The 20,192-nt window shown below is 42.1% G+C and overlaps 2 protein-coding genes across 2 annotated transcripts in view; one reads left to right on the top strand and one right to left on the bottom strand.

Annotated features, from left to right (window-relative positions):
* LOC147333927 (neural cell adhesion molecule 1-like) overlaps positions 1-20,192 on the top strand; it is a gene marked incomplete at its 5' end in the record, with an annotated part of 164,596 nt that overhangs the window by 49,969 nt on the left and 94,435 nt on the right. The window lies entirely within an intron of this gene.
* Positions 13,931-15,561, bottom strand: LOC147333932 (nuclear factor 7, ovary-like). Its single transcript, XM_086286660.1, has one exon. The coding sequence runs from the start codon at positions 15,547-15,549 to the stop codon at positions 14,158-14,160; it is 1,392 nt and encodes a 463-aa protein (XP_086142786.1). The 5' UTR covers positions 15,550-15,561; the 3' UTR covers positions 13,931-14,157.

The following is a 20,192-nucleotide window of genomic DNA, read 5'->3' as shown; positions in this document are numbered from 1 at the left end:
CCCCCTGCTGGACACACAGAGCTACAAGCTATTCTATTACAGTTTTTCTCGATTGCTAAAACACATTTCTTGAAACTACGCCTCATATCCTCATAACAGTGTTGCGAGATCGATCAACTTTAGACCAGACAACAAACGACAGAGGCTCTGGAAAAGTGCAATCAAACGATGAGTTTTATTGTCACAGGAGAACAACCAACCATCAGCATACGGAATGTGTTGCTCTGACAAGAATACATTGAGTTCTGGTTTTATAGGACAAAATATCACACCTACGTCAATACAGTTCAAAAATACATGGTGACAGACGGGCAAAAGTTCAACCCGTGCAGACAAGGGTACATCACGTACATATAACCTTACACCGACATATAACTTCTCCTTTCTTCATTACTTGCCTTTTAAGGTAATAACTTCAGGTCTTAGCATCTCTAAGAGCTAATAATTGGACCCTCGTCATTAATCACTAAGTAGAGTACTTTGCAGCCAGTCTCAAACTGAAGAAGAAGACGCTTAGGCCTTCACTCAAACCTGCCACTAGATTAATATGTGTATTGTAAGCATGCATGCAATTAACCTGCTATGTTCTCATCTTCCCTCAGCATGTATCACCTGGACAGTCACGCCAGCGAAGCTTTAGACCTTCTAGAATGGAACATCAACTCTTAACCAAGCACATTCATGCATTGTGTATAAAATGAACTCAACCTGTAAAAGTAGAAAGGTCAATGTAATGACAGACATATTCAATGCAATATAAACCCTGTAGGAAATATTACTGATAAATGATACTGTGAAACATGTTATTACAGTTTTTTCTGAATGCTTAAGCACATTTTTTGTAACTATTGGCTACTTTTGCAAAACTCTTCACACAAATAAGAAAACCTGTCACCCAATAATCAAAACATTGTAGTTCTCTTGCAAAAGCAAACACAGCTAGATTAACTCTTCACACCTTCGTAAAAATGGTGTTTCCGTATCAAACAGTACACACAAGCCATCATCTACTAAGCACACAATGCGCCAACTGCACACTGATGGTATGAATACAAAACACATCTGGCTTTTGCTTTCTCTGTGCACAACGTAGGCTATGTCAGTTTGAGCTCATACTTCTGTCATAGATCCATAAGCATAGAGGGATCCAAACTTCAAGTACTGGTGTTTATTCAAACACATCAAAACAAACACAAGTGTTTATTTCCAAGTATAGGATTATTTGCAATCGCCATAATGACTATATGGGTTACTTGGTCTGCAGTGAACATGCTTCCTCTGCCCCCAGCATCTGGTCATCTAGCAATTCTGTAAAGTACAATTTCAGTATTTTTACATCAATGGTATTGGTGTGTTTCTCATTGGCATATGGCAGTGCTACAAATCTTTGTGCAAAGTGACTGTACTAACCGATTCTCATTTCAAGATGTCCTTATGATGCTTGCTACAGTGTAGCGGCTCGAGTTAGGCTGGACCCGTTGGCCAGCTACCCTCAGGGTCATTCCACGGTTGATTACATGGTCCACTATTGTAGCTCTGATGTCATCAGCAATTCTATTTCTTACTCTTCCTACCCTTCCTCTCCCCCCTCCTCATCTTCCTCTCCCCCCTCCTCGTCTTCCTCTTGCTCCTCCTTGTCCTTGTCGTCCTCTTCATCCTACTTCTTCACCTCCACGTCCTCTTCCTCGGCCTCCTCTACTTCTCACTCTTTCTGCTCCCTCCATTGTACTCCGCACACACAGCTTACCTGTATTATAGTGCTTAGGCTGATTGCAAAGTGAACTAATTATCTAAGAAAGTTTTCACATGTGAAAGTGTGCCAGACAGTTGGCAAATTAGTGTTAATGATAGCCATACATGTGTATACTTTTGCTAGGAGTGTGTTGGAAATTTGGTAATTGAGTGTTGTGCAGTGAATTGTGCCTACAGTTTTGCAAAGTGTGTGTTACAAAATTGCAAACTGAGTGCAAAGCAGTTTTTGTGCTTTTAGTTTTGCAAACTCAGTGAGTGGTTTTGCTATAAGTCTGAATAGTTTTAGAGATTGTGCTACAGGAATCACAGTTAGGGTTTAAGCATTCAGAAAAAACTGTAATACATTCTTCATAAGGCAAATTATATGGTATCAATAAAAGAATCTCTGAATCCCAACATTCCCTCTTTTGACATTCCAACAGGAATGTCACCATACTCCATGTTGTATCACTCCCTGCCCCACTCTATGGGTTCCAGGTTCATCTGGTAGATGCCCTCAACCCAGCCAGGGTTCGTAACCCTTGCCACTATCTTTACCAACAATCCTCTGACACAAGGAATGATACAACAACCAGCGATGACCAATATTCCCAAAAATACAGCCAATGAACACATCACTGATATAGCCACATCTTTCCATTGACCAAACACGGATGTCATCCAGAATGCCAGCGGTTTTTTCAATACCTGAGTGCTCATGCATCGTTTTAGACAAATTTTCCGGCCCTCCAGAGCTCGGGTTACTGAGCCATCTGGGGCAGTATTGTTGTTCCATGGCGTCCCTGGTAAGGCTAGAGAGTCTCAGCAAGTTGTAATGAACGTAGTTAATGCGGTCATCATTTTTATTAAGCATTATCCCAAGGAATATACTTTCAAACCCTGAAGCTACTGGGTCTGCCAGCTTATACTCGTTTGGAACTCCCCTAGGCACTCCTATGGAGTCTATCCTAGTCGGAGAGTTTAACCAGGGGTCATATGCATGTATACCCTGGGTCCCTCTTTTTACCAAAACATGTCTCTTATGTCTGGCTGCTAAGGTACGTGTGTTGTGTTGCTGAATAGTCTTTACCTGATTTCCAATCAGCATGAGTGGAACTCCCAGTCGCACCATCGCACATGTCCCTACGCTTCCCATTGGGACACGAACCAAAAGGGTGCTTTGCCCACAATAATAATACAACCCACTTCTTGCCCATGTTCCCATTAATGTGCTCAGGTCACTCACATTATTCGTGGTTCTTCCCGTGGGTGTGACGGCACACCAAGTAGGGTCGATTTCTCCCACGTGGTACTTTACATTATCTGTAGAAAACCTCAAACATGTATAGTTATCTTGTTTTGGCATAAATGAATTGGCATTCTCCGCTTGCCCTATCGTGTTTGGAGCTGAGATTATTAGTTTATCAGTTAGATTTGTCATTGAGTTTTTAAGTGTTACTCAGGCTTTGGGGTAAACTAAGTGTACCCTAATTACCCCAAACGAATCTGTTCCTGACATGTCCACCCTGATTACCAGATAGAATACGCCTCCCGGGCTCTCTGCTTCAGGCAGTATGTTCCATGGACCTAAGAAGATAGTGACAGGGTTATGAAAAACAGAATAAACCCTTTGAATTACTACTCCTTGCAGGCCTTCTGGCACATTTGGCTGCCATTCTACTCCTGTCCAACCTACCTCATTTTCCCAGGAGCACCACTGACCTGCTGTGTATGTATGGATGTGTTTGCCCCAGGAGGGGCTTTGCAATAAGCATAACTGGAGCATATCATAGGGTGATTACAGACCCACACATCATATGCTCTCCAGCTGCTACTAGCTCCTGCACACTTAATGACGTCACACAAATCAAACGTGAATGAGCTGGTGGACCCTTTAACATAATTTAATTCTATGCCGTTGTATGTGCTGAGACACTCATCACCTTTACCTGACACCTCGCGCTTTAGCCTTTCTACCGATCCCGTTTTAGCAACTATTGTCTCAGGAACTGCTGTGCTGGACTGGCCTCCGTGTTCAGACAAGGGGTCCGGAGTGCCTTGCAAAATACAGACAAAAGACAACAGAGCCATGGTTACTATTATTGCATACAATACACATGTAGTTGTAAGGAACATTTTAATACATTTCTTCCCATTACGTGTCTCTGATTCGTTTGTTTGCATCATGTTATATAAACTTTGTATTCTAGAATTGTTATAGATTTTAGATTCTGGACTGAAACTCCCCTCTTTGTGGAGCCTTTAACTTATCACTGCCCCTTTCTGATGGCGTGGAGACCTTCTAGGCTGCTGCTCTTCTTTCTTCAGCCTTCCAGGTGGACTACTGGATGGCCCGTTGCACAGGTGAGAGCGTTTATTCTGCCTCTGTTCGTTGACACCTGTGTTGGTTGAAGCCTCTTTCTCAACCAAGCTCTCATGTGCTGGTGCACACTGCGACCAGTGGTACCAGGTGTCGCCTTTCTCTTCCAGTTGAACTGCTGTAGTCGTTCTGGTAATGACCTCGTAAGGACCCTTCCAGCGTGGTTCCTTCCACTTTCGTTTGAGCACCTTCAGCCACACCACCTTTGCCTCCGGGGTCGCCCTGTTCACAGCGTGTACTCCAGATGTGACCTGTTTTGTGAAACTGGAGATTCTCGCCACCCCTGTGGTCGCTGTGTTACTGGAATGTTCTCCTGTAAAGGATAGAAAACAAAAAGCCTCTCTCTGCTACACCTCACTAATCTACTGTGTTCATCTAATGTTCCCTTAATTATTCAAAGTTGGTTCAAAATATCATGTTCTGGGCTCTATCCTTTATATTAACTTTACTTAATCTCAATGCTCTTTATGTGTGTAAAGAGTTTATCTTCTAACCAGGATTCAGTTCATTTTAATCCTTCAACTTAAACATGAAAATAACAATTTCTGCCTCAGTTTTACCATATCTAAATCATCAAACACCCCAAAAGTCCTAAAATGATCCTAAACCCATTTCAAATTAAACCTTAAATCCCTCTTTTTGTGACACATAAGATGTGTTACAAACTCAAAATGCTTCACCTGAGCTTAGAAAATTAAAGAAAAAGGTTAGTCATATCATTTCACACCTCAGCAATCCTCCTCTCAGGTAAACAAAACCTGTGTGTTAACCCAAACTTCACATTTCATACTGAGTTTTCCTCACTTATGATCCAATCTGTGTTATAAGAAAGAAAACTTAAAACAGAACAGTCATCAGTCATGTGCTTAGCCTTAGTCCAGTCTTTACCTCAGTGTCCAGTTGGTCCAACCTTAGTACACCTCGTCCGTCCAGTCACCGTCCATCTACACACATCCATTCATACGTATTCACACCAGGTATTGCTAATAGTGGAGACCCTCGCGCAAATAATCAGCCTCTCCACTCTCAGCAACATGAGCTCATTCATTTGTTTTATTCTGTTTTGTTTTTTGTTTCTTTTTTAGGAAACTAGTTCTTGATGCTTTTGACTGGATTGAATCGCTACAATCCTTTTTGACAGGGACTTAGACCTGATCACAGGTAGGCTTCTCCTCAGCCAGTTGAAATCTGGAAAGCCCACCTTATATTTGCTCTCCCCGAGAATTTGTCAGTGCTGTTGCAGGCCTGCTTAGAACGAAAATGAGAAAAAAGAGAGCTGATTATTAGCTCATGAAAGCACAAAACAAAATCACCTGACAGGTTTTCTTTAAGTGCACTGTTACCAAAATAATGGCCCAATTCTAGACATGTCCATGTTTAATCAAACTCCCTCTACTAAAACAACAAGAACATCTAAAGAAAACTGACCGAATCAATCCATCACCACAACAACCTCAACAACCTTAAGCACAAAAGTTTTTGCCACCTCATAATTTCACCTCCTCAATACACCGAAAGTCTCATTAAAACCACACAATTTGCACACAACAATCACCTCCTTTATGCTCTTTAACATACTTAAATTCAGCATAAGACATAACTCCCTTACGACAACATATAATCACTAAACTATAAATTTCCTACCCAAATCTGCACTTTCTCTTCTGTGGCATGCTTCCTCTCCTGAAAGCCTCAGTCACACACACACAGGAAGCTCCTTCGTCACCACTCACTCCAGCTAATTTGCATACTGAGTCATATCTCAATGATTTGCTGTAACAAGAGAACTTAGCCAGGTTTAATCAGTGTCTATGCATTAATCATCATGGGCTTGTCTTGTCTTTATAAGGTTAATGCATTTTCTGCTTGTGTGTGTGAATTTGCATATGTTGCTTCTGCAATGTGTCAGACTCCTTCATAATTTTGCCTTTAAACAGTCAATTTTCTCCTTCCCAAATTTGCTAACCCAAATTCTGATTTCCCACCTTAAATAACAGCATTCCTTGTCCTCAGCCAGAAGTTAGGGCTCCACTTGCCACTTACCATCTCCGCCTCAGCCCAGCGGCTTTACCCTTGAAGTCCCCGTCTTCTTCACTTCATCTCACCAGTGAGTCTGAGCTCACTGGGACTGAGGCGAGTAATCGTGACTGTGCCTGCCTTAGGTTGTCCCAGGGTTTCGAGGTGGGATCTTACCCGGCATGGGCTATCCAGCCTTCCATACTCGCCTGATACGGGGGCCAAGGGGGCAGGGTGCTATGAGGGGAGTGGACACGCTGGCTCTGGAGTGTAAGCTGCTTCCTTCATTGCATCTTATATTAAACTATCTCACTTCTGATTCTTTCCTAGAATAATTTCACATATGGCACTTTGTGTATGTATGTTTTCTATTCATTAATGTAATTGTCAGTTATTTTCTCTCTTTATTTTACTTTTTTATCTGTTTGTTTGTGACGTTCTACTTTAGTTCTACTAAATCTTGATGTAAAAACAATACACCCTCTTTTGACGCACACACTCTGCAGTTTGCCTACGCACACACTTCTCTCTCAGACTTCCTCTGTTCACACACTCGCCTATGAGTTATTATTATTAGTTATTTATTATTTTGTACACATCACACCTAAGCCCTCAACTTATCCCGTACTAATAAATCTAAAACCAAGAAATCACCTTACATTATATCAAAGCTTTCTCCGTTTTGCACAGCCTACCACATGTTTAACAAAAATTGCTGCCCGAGAAGGCTCCCATATATCAATGTGGTCGTTCTCACAAATTTCAAGCTGACCCTCAAATAAAAGAAAACAACGACCCAGGCAGGCTTCCAGTTCAGCCTCCTCTATCTCTATGCACACTGAAAAATCATTGGGTGACTCCTCTGTCTCCCCGTGCCCCACACAATTCACCTCCAGACTATCCCCTACAATTGAAATTTCAATCTGATATGACGCCAAGATTAGCATTCCCTTATTTATGTGTAACTATATGTAACCTGAATTTTCTCTCTTTTATCAAATAACAAAGGTTATCTTTAAAATTTGTTATTGAACTACTAATTAAGTTTCATTTTATAGTATCGGTGGTAAACTACCCCTAAAAAGTCCACCTAATTGCGTGCTCATTGAGTTACTCCTATTAAGGCTATTTAACAAGTTCAATTTACATATACTCATTAATCTGTCACGCTTATTAGTGGCTCATGGTTGCTTAAAGCCTATCTGACTTGACCACAGAGTTAGAGCATCATTCGATCCTTTCAGGATGACCACTCCACTTACTCTGCATCCAGACAGCTCATAAATTAACAGCCCTTTCAGACTGTAACCCTTTTTACTAACATCACACCTTTATTTCTTGTATATACCTTCAAATCCACCTTAAATCTTCTTACCTAAACGTTGGTTTTAAACACAAACAATTCTTATATTCTACTTAGAAACGCCGTCACCATTCATATATTTACAACAATCATTCAAATCGAGTACTCACAACATTCACACACTTAGAATCACTCAAAATACGCTTTCCTAAGAGTATTTTATCAAACATGCTTTCAAGAATCAGAAAGAGGAAGTAGACAACACTCAGTAACTGTGTCTGTCCTCTTAAAAGAGAAAAGAAATAAACACATATGGGACAATTCTCCCCATCTTAGACAAAATGTGACCTTAAATGTCCTTTTCTAAGTCATGTTCTTCTCTATACACAACTCTTGGCCTCCAGGGCATAACCTTTGGACTTATAACTCTGATATGAGTCCACACAGTACAGAGAACCTGCAAGTTCAGTTTTTTCTTTTTTAAATTCTCCACACACTTGAAGAACTGTTTGTCATTTATCTGCCCAAGAACTTCATCAAATGGACCTCGCCGGGTCCAGTAGTCTTTAGCACATGTATCTCACCGCTGCCAGTGAGGATTTAAAACACTTTCTTGTCAGCATTCACTTATCAAATGGACCGCAGCCGATCCAGCAATATCGACACAATTGTGTATCCTCATGTACACAACTTAATCTTCACTTGTATCACAGCACATCTAGTAATATCTTCAGAATTACTTCATCATAGTAAACATTGATTTTCCTTTAAAATCAATTTACCATTAGAACTCAAGATCACAGCTGACTCGATTCTCTGAATCCTGAGTCAGTTAAACACCTTGCTCAACTCACGGTGTCCTTTTCTCGGGCTTCCTTGTCTGAGCTCACTCTTTTTACCCCGGCATGCGCATTCAGAAGATCCCCTTCTCACGGTAATTCAATTCTCATAGACCCAAAAGTAAGCATATTATCTTATTATTTTTCTGGACCTCAGCGGATCCACCAAAATTCATGTAGGTATATCAACCATTCACCGATTTATTTCTTCCTCAGACCACGCCGGATCTGTTAATATCAACAAAGCTGCACACTCAGAATTGTACAGCTGATTCTTCCCATCAGACCACGCCGGATCTGTTACTTCAGCACAATAAACACTGATTTTCCTTCAAAATCAGTTTACCAAGAGCCACAAAACCATTTCTGACTCGATTTTCTGAACTTCTGTGTCACTTAAACATCCTGACAGCACCAGGTGTTTTCTGTCGGACTTCCTCTTTGAAGATCAAGTATAAAGGGTGTCTGTCCTACAAAGTTTTTGTTGGGCAGCACATAATTTCTCCACATATTTCCTTACAGCTTTGAATTCTTTATCTGCTGCTTTAGTTGTTCTTGCACAAGACATGTGGATGGCTTTGGTCAGCTGCTCCAGCTGATCATTTAGTGGCTTATATAGCGTTGGTTCACTAGATGTCATAGTTGAGCTCTTTGTTTTGGTTCCTCTGAGATTTCCCCAAAATGGCTGCTATATGACTCCTCCTAGCAAGCTCCTTGAGGCAACTTCCCTATTTCTTTATCAGATGTCCTGCAGCCACCGAACAGTCACTTCCTCTTTTCGTACCCTGCTTGGTATAACACTCACTGACCAGCACTGGGTCAGAACAGCATTTGCTTCATAAATTCTCAAAACAGCCACAATTATCAGCGCTACAAAATAAACACACCACACCAGCTGCAACTCTTGCTCTAAAAACCAATCACAGAGCTTTTATACTTCATGCAACTTGTAGACCGATCCTCAGTAAAAAGAGGAAGTGCGGGCCAACCCAAAAACTGCGCAGTTGTATATTTCAGATACCTTAGACCTGCACAAAGTTAAAAACAATTCTCTTCTCTTTCTGTTAGAGTCAAACTCACACCGTTCAGCAAGGCCTGTTATTTTAAATCACCAAGAGACAAGCAACGTTATTTCTTTTAATCTTAAAGAGGCCTACAGTGCTGGTTTCTTCTCCTGTTAAAAGGGGAAGTAAAAAGGGGAAGTAGGCTGCACCCAAATATTAACTGCACACTTTTTCGCCAGAGAGAAAAGAAAGGAAAAAGAGACTTTTAAAAAGCCTCACACAGCCAGCCTGCAGGCGCTTTAAATTATGGCACTTTAAATTATTTCAGACAGTTTCTTACGTCACAACCATAGTTCAGTTCAAGCCGGATATGCACACTGCCGCTCGTCTTTCAGACGGCAATAGGAATAATCGACAAAAACACAGCTTTTCATGGACCACGGCGGGCCCAAAAATGCACAGGTAATAGCAGACTTCTCACTTTCAATAATCAGCACACTTCACTACATGAGCTTTGCCTAAGTTTCTCTTCAATCATATATCAACACCTCGGACCTTCTTGTCCGGTATTTATTCTCAACACATGTCACTTCAAACTCAATTTACTGTGCCCCTCAAGCTCACAGCTGGCTTGAGTCTCTTAAATCCTATGTCAACTCCTCGGACTTCTGTCCGGCATTTACTCTTAAAACATGTATTTATTAAGTGTCTCTCAAGATGATCACCTCTGCGATCACCAGGGCTATATCTGAGGCCACAAAGTCTCAGCGGGGCCCCACCCCTAGTTTAGTACCCAGAAAACGTCTTTCCGGGGGGTGGAATCCTTCGGTTCCGTGACTTTAGACACTTCTTAATCCCTTTATTCCTTACACACAAATCAGTCTCTCTTCTCTATTTCTTCAACAATGACGTCTCAAGTTACTTTTAGCTCAGTACTGCTTTTTCCTAGTCAACCGTGAATGCAACAATTCTCTGACCACACTGTGACTCTGCCAATTCTCTCAAATTTCACTTTCGTTGCAAATAAAGATTTCTATTTTAAACAAAACTCAAAACAGAGATCAACGGATGACCACTTGACTACTTGTTTTAGAATTATACTCCAATACAGCACAATTTCTGTTTAAGAGGTTTGTGCCTTACCTTTTTGTTCTGTGGGCCCAATAGTCAAAGTGATCACCGTGACGTCTACCGTCTGATCCACCGATCCGGCCTCAACCTTCGCCGACAACAAACACCTGAACCTCGTTCTACTGATCCTCAGTTGCCCGCATTCTCCACCAAATGTTGCAAGATCGATCAACTTTAGACCAGACAACAAACGACAGAGGCTCTGGAAAAGTGCAATCAAACGATGAGTTTTATTGTCACAGGAGAACAACCAACCATCAGCATACGGAATGTGTTGCTCTGACAAGAATACATTGAGTTCTGGTTTTATAGGACAAAATATCACACCTACGTCAATACAGTTCAAAAATACATGGTGACAGACGGGCAAAAGTTCAACCCGTGCAGACAAGGGTACATCACGTACATATAACCTTACACCGACATATAACTTCTCCTTTCTTCATTACTTGCCTTTTAAGGTAATAACTTCAGGTCTTAGCATCTCTAAGAGCTAATAATTGGACCCTCGTCATTAATCACTAAGTAGAGTACTTTGCAGCCAGTCTCAAACTGAAGAAGAAGACGCTTAGGCCTTCACTCAAACCTGCCACTAGATTAATATGTGTATTGTAAGCATGCATGCAATTAACCTGCTATGTTCTCATCTTCCCTCAGCATGTATCACCTGGACAGTCACGCCAGCGAAGCTTTAGACCTTCTAGAATGGAACATCAACTCTTAACCAAGCACATTCATGCATTGTGTATAAAATGAACTCAACCTGTAAAAGTAGAAAGGTCAATGTAATGACAGACATATTCAATGCAATATAAACCCTGTAGGAAATATTACTGATAAATGATACTGTGAAACATGTTATTAATACATTCTTCATAAGGCAAATTATATGGTATCAATAAAAGAATCTGAATCCCAACAACAGTAAACACAAACCCATAACATCTCACTCAATTTCCCAAACATCCTTTTTCCAGGTCAAAATGAAGCTCTACACCCAAAACTATTCACTCCTGCTGAAAAACCAAACTTTGCCCTCAGACATCAAACACAAGCCCTCAAAAACACACACACTACAACAGAGTTTTGCACACTGGTACAATTAATTCAAAACAATAGTTCCAAAACAATTAGGTTGCTTATGGTTCTCCCCTTCAAAACCCTTGTCACATGATAAACACAAAAGACGCAACCAATGTATGTACAGTGGCACATTGTCATTCATGTACTATACAGTACAACACACACCAGAAACATTATCCCACCTCAGCATCTTGTCTTTGGTCTGGGTCAGGCCAGAGAATCTCATCCACATCACAAGCTATATTGGCCCCAGCCAGGCAGCGGGGGTAAAATCCTCTTGCATGCCTGATCCACCCCTGGCATGCATCTACTGATATGTCTAGGCAGGCCTCTTCCATGGCCTGAAGGAGGTGAACACGGACATAAGGTTCTCGGTCATACACTTTCCACCGCCATGCCGAAAATAACTCCTCTATCGGGTTTAGAAAGGGAGAGTATGCAGGCAGAAAGATATTAGAAAACCTTGGGTTATTGGTAAACCAGTCACGAACCAGAGCAGCGCGATGGAAGCTGACGTTATCCCACACAACAACGTAGTGAGGCTGCTCTGGCTGTGCTGGTTCCCTGTAGTCCAGCTGGAACATATGTTGTCTTAAACCATCAAGAAAAGCAAGGAGAAGCATAGTGTTATAGGGTCCTAGTACGCCATGGCGGTGGAGTACCCCTCGTTGGCTGATGGCTGCGCACATAGTGACATTCCCCCCACGCTGACCAGGGACATTTACAATAGCCCGATGGCCAATTATGTTCCTCCCCCTTTTCCTTCTTTTGGTCAGGTTAAAACCTGCCTCATCCACAAAGATCATTTCATGGGGAACAGGCCGTCCTTCAATCTCAAAGATTCTCTGCAAAACACATAACACAGTAGAGTCAATCGGTACCCTGAACCACAGTTCAAGAGTGCTGCAATGGCAGCATAAACTGCCATGCTGTGATGGTACACAATACTTTATACAGTATAAAAACTCATACCTGAACATATTCCACACGTTGGTTTTTCACTCTGTCAGAGTTTCGTTCGAAAAGGGACTCGGTATGCCTGTTTCATCCGGAATTGATTCTTTCGGAGGATGCGGTCAATTGTGGAGAGGCTGATGGCATTTATGCCTCGAAAAAGATGATCATCCTCAATCACTCTCCTTTGAATCTCTTGCAGGCGGATTACATTATTTGCAATTACCATGTTTACAAGTTCCCTCTCTTGCTCCTCCGACAAAAGCCTTAACCTGCCTCCACCAGGTGGTCGTCTCTGTGTCCTACAAAAATAGAAGCACTCATTACTGTAACTGTCACACATTCATTTTACAGGAAAATAATGGAAACATACTGAAACTCAAGACACATAAGTTCAGTAACTTAAACGTTACTGTACAAAGCAGTCTTACTGCAAGTACACCTACCTGTTTTCCTCCCTGAAGGTTCTGATGATGGAGGCAACAGTGAAGCGACTCAAATTTGGTTGTACTCGTTGCCCAGCCTCCCTCATAGTCATCCCATGGACAAGGACATGGTCAACTAAAGTGGCTCGAATTTCATACGAGACTGACTGTCTTCATGCCCTTGCTCTTCCCCTTCCTTGTCGCCGTCGTTCTCCACCTCCACCTCCTTCACCACGTCCTCCTCCTCCTCCACCTCTCCCTCCTCCTCCACCACCTTCCTGTTGTCCTAGACCACCTCCTCCTCCTCTTCCACCATGTCCTCCTCTTTCACCATGTCATGTCCTCTTCCTCCACCACGTCCTCCTCCTTCACCACGTCCTCTTCCTCCACCACGTCCTCCTCCTTCAACACGTCCTCTTTCTCCACCACGTCCTCTTCCTTTGCATCTCTTTGGATCCATTGTTTCAAACCTGAATGAGCTGACTTTGGCCCTTTTATCTATCCATCGCAGGTTCTGATTGGTGTGTGCTAAATTTTGACTCCTAGTGTTTCCACCTGGTTAATTGTGTGCTAATTGAGCTCAAGCTATGCTGACTTAAGTTAACATTATTGCATGCTAGTGCTTTCTAAATGACTACATGGTGTAAGCACTGTAAAATGTAGGGATTTGCAGTAACAGTTCACCAAATTTGAGTTATGTGTCAAAGCAGGGAATAGTGTTTATAGTTCAGGGAAATGGGTGAGCTTTTTGAACAATAGCGTTACGGTTTTGAAATTTTAGTTTAGAGGCCTGGTTATAGTGTTTAAGCAATCGAGAAAAACTGTAATACACTGAAATCTCATTTGTGTCATGAAGAAAGTCTTTAATCAAACAGAATTCAAAGATCAGAAACATTTCATATATGGAGTTAAACATGAATCATTGTTTCAACAACATATTTATTGTTGTCATAAACAGACAAGAAGACAACAACAAACTGCTCCTCCCATTCAACACATGTCAGTCCATATCCCAGCAAACTAAATCATCTCCATTTACACATCAAATAGAAACATGAATCACTTGTAATGATTAGAAACTTGATAGAACTTCAAATCTAGTTTGGGGAGTCATTCAGTGAGAAACAGTGAAATGATTTTCCATGTGAAAAGGTGGACAGCAGAAACAGAAAGAAACAGTGAAACTAAAAGAGAAACAAAGAGCTTTGGAACAACGAGGCAGCAGGAGGACAGCTGCAGTTTAACAGCTTCAACTCACTGACAGGAAACAACATTAGAAACATCATCATCCTCAACTCATCTGCTGCACTGACACTGACACCTTCAACGGACACACCTTCACTTTACCACCATCATCAGTGCTAATGTATGGAAACATCCTGTGAGTGAAAGTGTGTGTGAAGGTGTGTATGTGTGAGTTAGTATCAGGATCAGAGAACGACAGCTTTCCTCTGTTCCAGTCCAGATTCACTCTGATCCTCTGGAGCTTCTTCTGGACTGGGAGAGCAGTGACAGCTGATGGTGAGTGTGTGTAGTAAATACCTTCATGGAAAAATATTGTCCATAATCCAGACAGTATGACTCCCTTCCTCTGCACAGACTCTGCTAACACACCCAGTACCCACCATGTACTGTCTCCAACCTCAACATCCCAGCTGTGAGTCCCTGAGTTAAAGCCCTCAGAGCCCAGGACAGAGCAGTAATAATCAATCCTCTCTGGATTATCAGGAAGCTGCTGCCTCTCTCCTCCTCTCACACTGGTCAGATCTTCAGACAGGATGAGTTTTGGATTTGCAGTGTTTGGGTCCAGAATGAGAGGAGTGTAGGAGACCATGTCCTTCATGTTGTTCCAGATGTTGAAGGTCAGGTTGCCCAGGTGTTTGTCCTGGTCTATCAGAGCTCCTGAGGGCAGCTGTGGATCATCCAGCAGGGGGCAGCGCTGGACTCTTTCCACTGCAGCCTTGTAGTTGTGCAGGAATGAGACGTCTTCAGCTCTCAGCTCCTCCTCTGTGGCTCTGACTGTGTCTGAAAGAGCTGCTATCTCTCTGCTCAGAGCCTCCATCTTCTCCTTCATCATCCCACTCTTCTGCTCCTCTTCCTCCCTCAGTGCAGCCAGCCTGGCCTCCTCTTCCTCTGCTAGAAACTGCTGAAGCTTCTTAAACTGCTGCTTAATCTGCCTCTCTGTGTGTCGGGCCTGGACCTTAATGTGTTCTGCTGTTTGATCAAACTTCACTTGAACTTCTTCACAAACCTTTAACTTCTTCTTTAAGGGCTCCAGAGTTTCCTGAAGTTCCTTCTTGTGTTGTTGTGCAGCTTCATCGATGGGTCTGAATCTGTGATTGGTGTGTTTTTCTGAGTCTCTGCAGATGTGACACACTGGCTGCTGATGGTCCAGACAGAAGAGTCTGAGTTTTTCAGAGTGCAGACTGCAGAGAGCCTCTGAAGCTCTCTGATCTCTCTCCTGTAAGAACGACTCACACAGGTTCTTTAAAGCCAGATTTAAAGGTGGATCAGACTTTGAAGATCTTCTCTTACAAACTGGACACTCGTGTGTTGGTCTCTCTATCCACCATCTCTTCAGACAGTCTTTACAGAAGCTGTGGCTACATGACAGAAGAACAGGATCTCTGAAGACCTCCTGACAGACCGGACAGCAGAGATCCTCCTCTGATCTGGAAGCCATTGAGTCTGTGAGTGAAGCTGAAAACAGCAGACAGGAAGTACAGTCAGTCCTGGCTCCCCTCCCTCCTCTACCACCTTCACTGAAACTTGCTTTGAGTCGTGTTTTTGCTCAAACTCACATTCAGTGTGTGGAGCGTCAGCAGCTTGAAGCAGCAGTGTTGGAGTTTTCCACTTTTCTCTCCTGTAGCTGGACTCACTCAGAGGAAGCTGCTAGTTTGGTCTGAGCTCAGTCTGATCGTCTGTGCGTCTCTCTTTACTGAGGACGAAGAACTTTCTGTTTCCTGGTTTGTCACATTTGAGTGACGTGAGGGGAGGAGAAAATGTTGCTGTTGGACTTTTAACTAAGGTGTGTTTCAATCCTGCCTGCAGCTCAAAAGCTGTAAAAGAGGTTTTGTGTCTTTTCACCTCCACAGGTCACAACATGAAACCTGTTGTGAAGGTTATAAAATAAAGTGTCACTCGGTGGTGCAGCTGTTTGTCAGCTTCTATTTTAGACTTTGTTCTGGTTCTTCTTCAGGTTCCCAGCAGTGGGAGTGTAATGCAGTCACACACACACAGGTGGTGTTAAGGTGGACTCACTTAGTTACAGACAGTGGTGTTATTTCCTGTAACTAAGGGTGTGTTTCACTCCAAAGTTCAGACATTAACCTGCCAGAAGTTGTAAAAGTTACTAATAAAGAGCTTTTCTCTCATTTCACATGTTGTCCACAATCTCCTCGTGATTACCTCTGGAAAGCCCCGTGGCACAGCTCTCCATCCAGTGCAGCTTTATGGTCATTGCTGTGGTTCCAGAATCTTCTCATGATGACCAGTAGGTCCCCAAACAGCATGACCTTTGACCTCAACCCCTGCCTGGGCTGTCAGCTATGGTCCCTACTTCTCGCTGGGTCTCTGAAGATTTCTCAGGAGATTCCACCCTTGGGATCATTTCTTCCAGCAATGCTCTGCTGCACCTTCATCTCCTCACTAGAGGAAAAACTTCTATTTGGAAAACATGTCAACCATCATCAAACCAAAATTTCCTTTCAGTTCAGTGAACTTCACTTATCAAAAAATATAATTATTTATTATTTATTAATTATATTATTGGTTTATCACATTTTCACTTTCACTTATAGGCCATCAAAGTGTTTATTATCTTTACCCAAATAATTGGAGCAGAACTTGTTCCATATTCAGTTTTTCAGCAAAACGTGTTTGAGAAAAGATTCATTCTTATATCTGGAGGAATAAATATATTTCAATAAATATTAACGTTAGCCTGCGACTTTGTTCCAGTTTTGAATTTTGGCCCACTGTGTATTTGAGTTTGACACCCCTGCCAGAGAAACAGAGGCAACTGGCAGTCCAGCATGAGCCAAGGGGCCCAGGACACAGGAAAATCTCTCTACTGTCACTGCAGCTTCCTGCAACTTCTGAATGCTGGTGGACTGTCTATTACACACTTTGCAGTGATATCGAGTTAAATCTTAAGGAACTTGTGTATTAACTCAAAAACACAGAATAGGCCTTTGTGAGGTGAGGCATGATTGAATGTGGACAAAAATCAGCTAGATGAGTCAAAAACATTACACTTGTGTGTAGTGGTGCAACGGATCAAACATCTCACGGTTCGGATCAATTTTCGGATCAGCGAAAAAAGAAAAAAAGACAAAATTTTAACATTTACTTATTAACTTATTTAAATATATTAAATATTTTTTGCCTATTAAAAAATTCAGCTCAAGACTCATTCCACGCAATTATATAAAAACAAATTAAGGTGCAATATAGGGCAGTACAGGGCTTTGTATCTACCACTGCACTGTGATATAAGGAACTCTCACGGTCACGTGGCTTTCCGTTGACCTGGAGGTCCACCCATTTGTAGTTGGGCAACAGAAGATGCCTGGGACAGTTCAGCCATAACTTTAAACTATTCCTGCTCATATACAACGGATCTTCGGATCATGTTGTAAATGGGCTGAACTGAGGGCGACTGCACAGCAGGCTGAACTGCTACAGGTAGCGGGGCTAATGGCTGAGCTATGGGCTGCAAAAGAGATTGTGAAGTTGGTCCACTCCCACCCGAGGAGTGGGTACAGGTGCGGAGGTTAGCGTTGTCCTGGCGGACCTCACCTCGGGGGTCAGTGCAGATTTTGGCAGCGACTGGACAGCTGCTGTCCACACCCGAGGAGCTGATACGGGTGCAGGGACCAGCCGGCCCCAGAAACTGAAGCAGGGACCAACTGGGCCCCAGCCCCCCTTACCTGGGAAACTGACACAGGTGCAGGGGAGTGGCGGACACCTACTCTGTATCTGGTCTGGTCTGCTAGACAGACCCATCAATGAGACTTTGTAAAAGCAGCTGGTCTGAGTGATGTGATCAGAGTGCAGTAGATAATGTCTGACAGCAGTTTGAAGAGGAAACGGATTCTGTTCTGTTCTTCACTCATCACCTACCTGACAGCTGACACCTCACACCTGTTTCTCACCTGCAGGTCACACAGGAGGACAAGAGAAGGATGGACGCAATAAAGGACATCCTGGACTGAGAGCAAGTCTCTCTGTTTTGTTTTGTTTTTTGCTCATTTTTATATGAATATTTTAATTTGAAAATCTGAGTTCACTCTGCTGAGCTCACAGATCTCAGTGTCATGAATGACGTCTATTTACTGCTGCTATGAAAGTTAAATTATTTCACAATAAAAGAGCAAAATGAAATGTTTAGAACAAACACAACATCCTGTAAAAACTGTCATTGTTCTTTTTGTACAGAGAGCTTCCTCTTCACCTCCATAATTTATTCAGTTCATTCACGAAAAAAAGCCCAGACAAAACACACAATAGAGTAAATCCACCTGTGATCAACAGTGGTATTTTTCTTTCTTTGTTTATCAAATCTTCTCCTAATATGTTAATAATGTCAATAAACCTTATTCATTACAACTGCTGAAACCTTAGTATGGGCCACCTCTGATCAGCACATAGCCCAGAAACAAAGACATTTATGAATCCGTCTCTTCTTCTCTTGCTCTCTAACTCGTCTGTAAACATGTGTGGGGAAACTCAATGTTAAAGCCTACAGCTGGAGGGGGAGGGGAGGGGTGAAGCTGGTGCTTGTGAGTCTGTGAAAGTGAATCCTGCCGGTGCCATAGCTGCTGAAAACGTACTTAGTGCAGACACAAAACGTCCATCAGCTTCAAAGTGTGTCAGAAAAATGTCCACATGGTGACTGATGGATGAGAGAGGTCCCATTGTTGTTGTTGTGCACAAATCATTGAACAACACAAACACTTAGAGCTGCTTTCAGTGCTGCCTGTTTTGTTACTGCACACATTTCTGATGGTCCTACAGTCCAACGTAGCAAACGTCTCCCTGAAGCCTCTTCTTAGAGACCAAAGGTTGGATCAGAGCGAGCAGCTGAAAGGACACATCTATGAATGCAGTCAGAGACTTTCTCACAACCTCACACTTCATCAGATCACATTTAGGGGGTTTCCAAATTCATTGGCTCCATCCTCCTGAGTTCTTTAAAGCAGCCGTCCCCAATCCCCGGGCTTCGGACCGGTACCGGTCCGTGAGTCGTTTGGTTCCGGGCCGCAAGAGTTGAGCGTCAGGTGTGAAATGTATGGTTTTCAGGGTTTTTTATCGGTTTTCAGCATTATTTTGTTATCATTTTTATCGTTTTTATCGTTTACTCAGTTTTCCTGGGTCTTTTCACGTGTGTTATGAATAAATCTTCTTTTTTTCAGTACCGGTACTAGTTTTATTTTGTTGTATTTATCTGCGACACCTTAAAGGCCGGTCCATGAAAATATTGTCGAGCATAAACCGGTCCGTGGCGCAAAAAAGGTTGGGGACCGCTGGGTTGGGAACCATTTCAAATCTTTCAAAATAAAATGTATTATAAATTGAAGTTGAGTAGGCTAAAATAAATACGAGCACAGCATAGACATATATTAATGGTTTATTGCCATTTCGTAGTTACCAAAAGACAAAAAGGCATTTTAACCCTCAGCACAACATCACAACTAATACATGTCACTTATCAGTCATTTAAACAGTGATAATAATATTTTTTACTATACTATAAATAAATATATATCAATACTATATCTATAGATAACACAACAATTAATACATGTATTGTTTAATTAACAAAACATCAGAAAGTGATAAAAACACATTAGAAATAGCAATAGCTTCATAACAGACCAATAAAGACATTGTCATCAGCAGATGTTTGCATGTTCAGTAAAAATATTTAAACAACAAGTTTTTGATTAAAATTATCAATGAACTGCAGTGTTATGTAAGGTAAGTTTCATGTTGGACTCATGGTCCTTTGTTAGTCCAGTTTAGGACAATATCTTGACGTATGTATCATATCAAATATATGTCATATCAAAACAAGCCCACACCTGCAGTTGTTTCAGTTTTTCACAGGTGTTTCCTGTCAGCTGGTCAACCTCACTCAGGCAGACATCCATATCAGCCAACCAAACGACAAGCTCCTCCCTTTGTGCTTCAAATCCCTCCCACTCTGAGACAAGAAGTTTAAAGAGAAAGAAAAGAGTCAATTATAGAGAAAAGAGAAAAGTGAAACCCTCCTCAGAAGGTCTGACTCGCATACCTGCAGTCGATCTGTGATAGATGCCAGTT

The sequence above is a fragment of the Aulonocara sp. 'chitande type north' Nkhata Bay genome, linkage group LG3 (genome assembly GCF_057382095.1).
Source record: "Aulonocara sp. 'chitande type north' Nkhata Bay isolate Kocher_YH1m ecotype deep benthic linkage group LG3, A_spYH_male_GT1.1, whole genome shotgun sequence".
NCBI lineage: Eukaryota > Metazoa > Chordata > Actinopteri > Cichliformes > Cichlidae > Aulonocara > Aulonocara sp. 'chitande type north' Nkhata Bay.
Note: the sequence above shows the minus strand (reverse complement) of the source record. Positions and strands in the feature narration are given on the sequence as shown.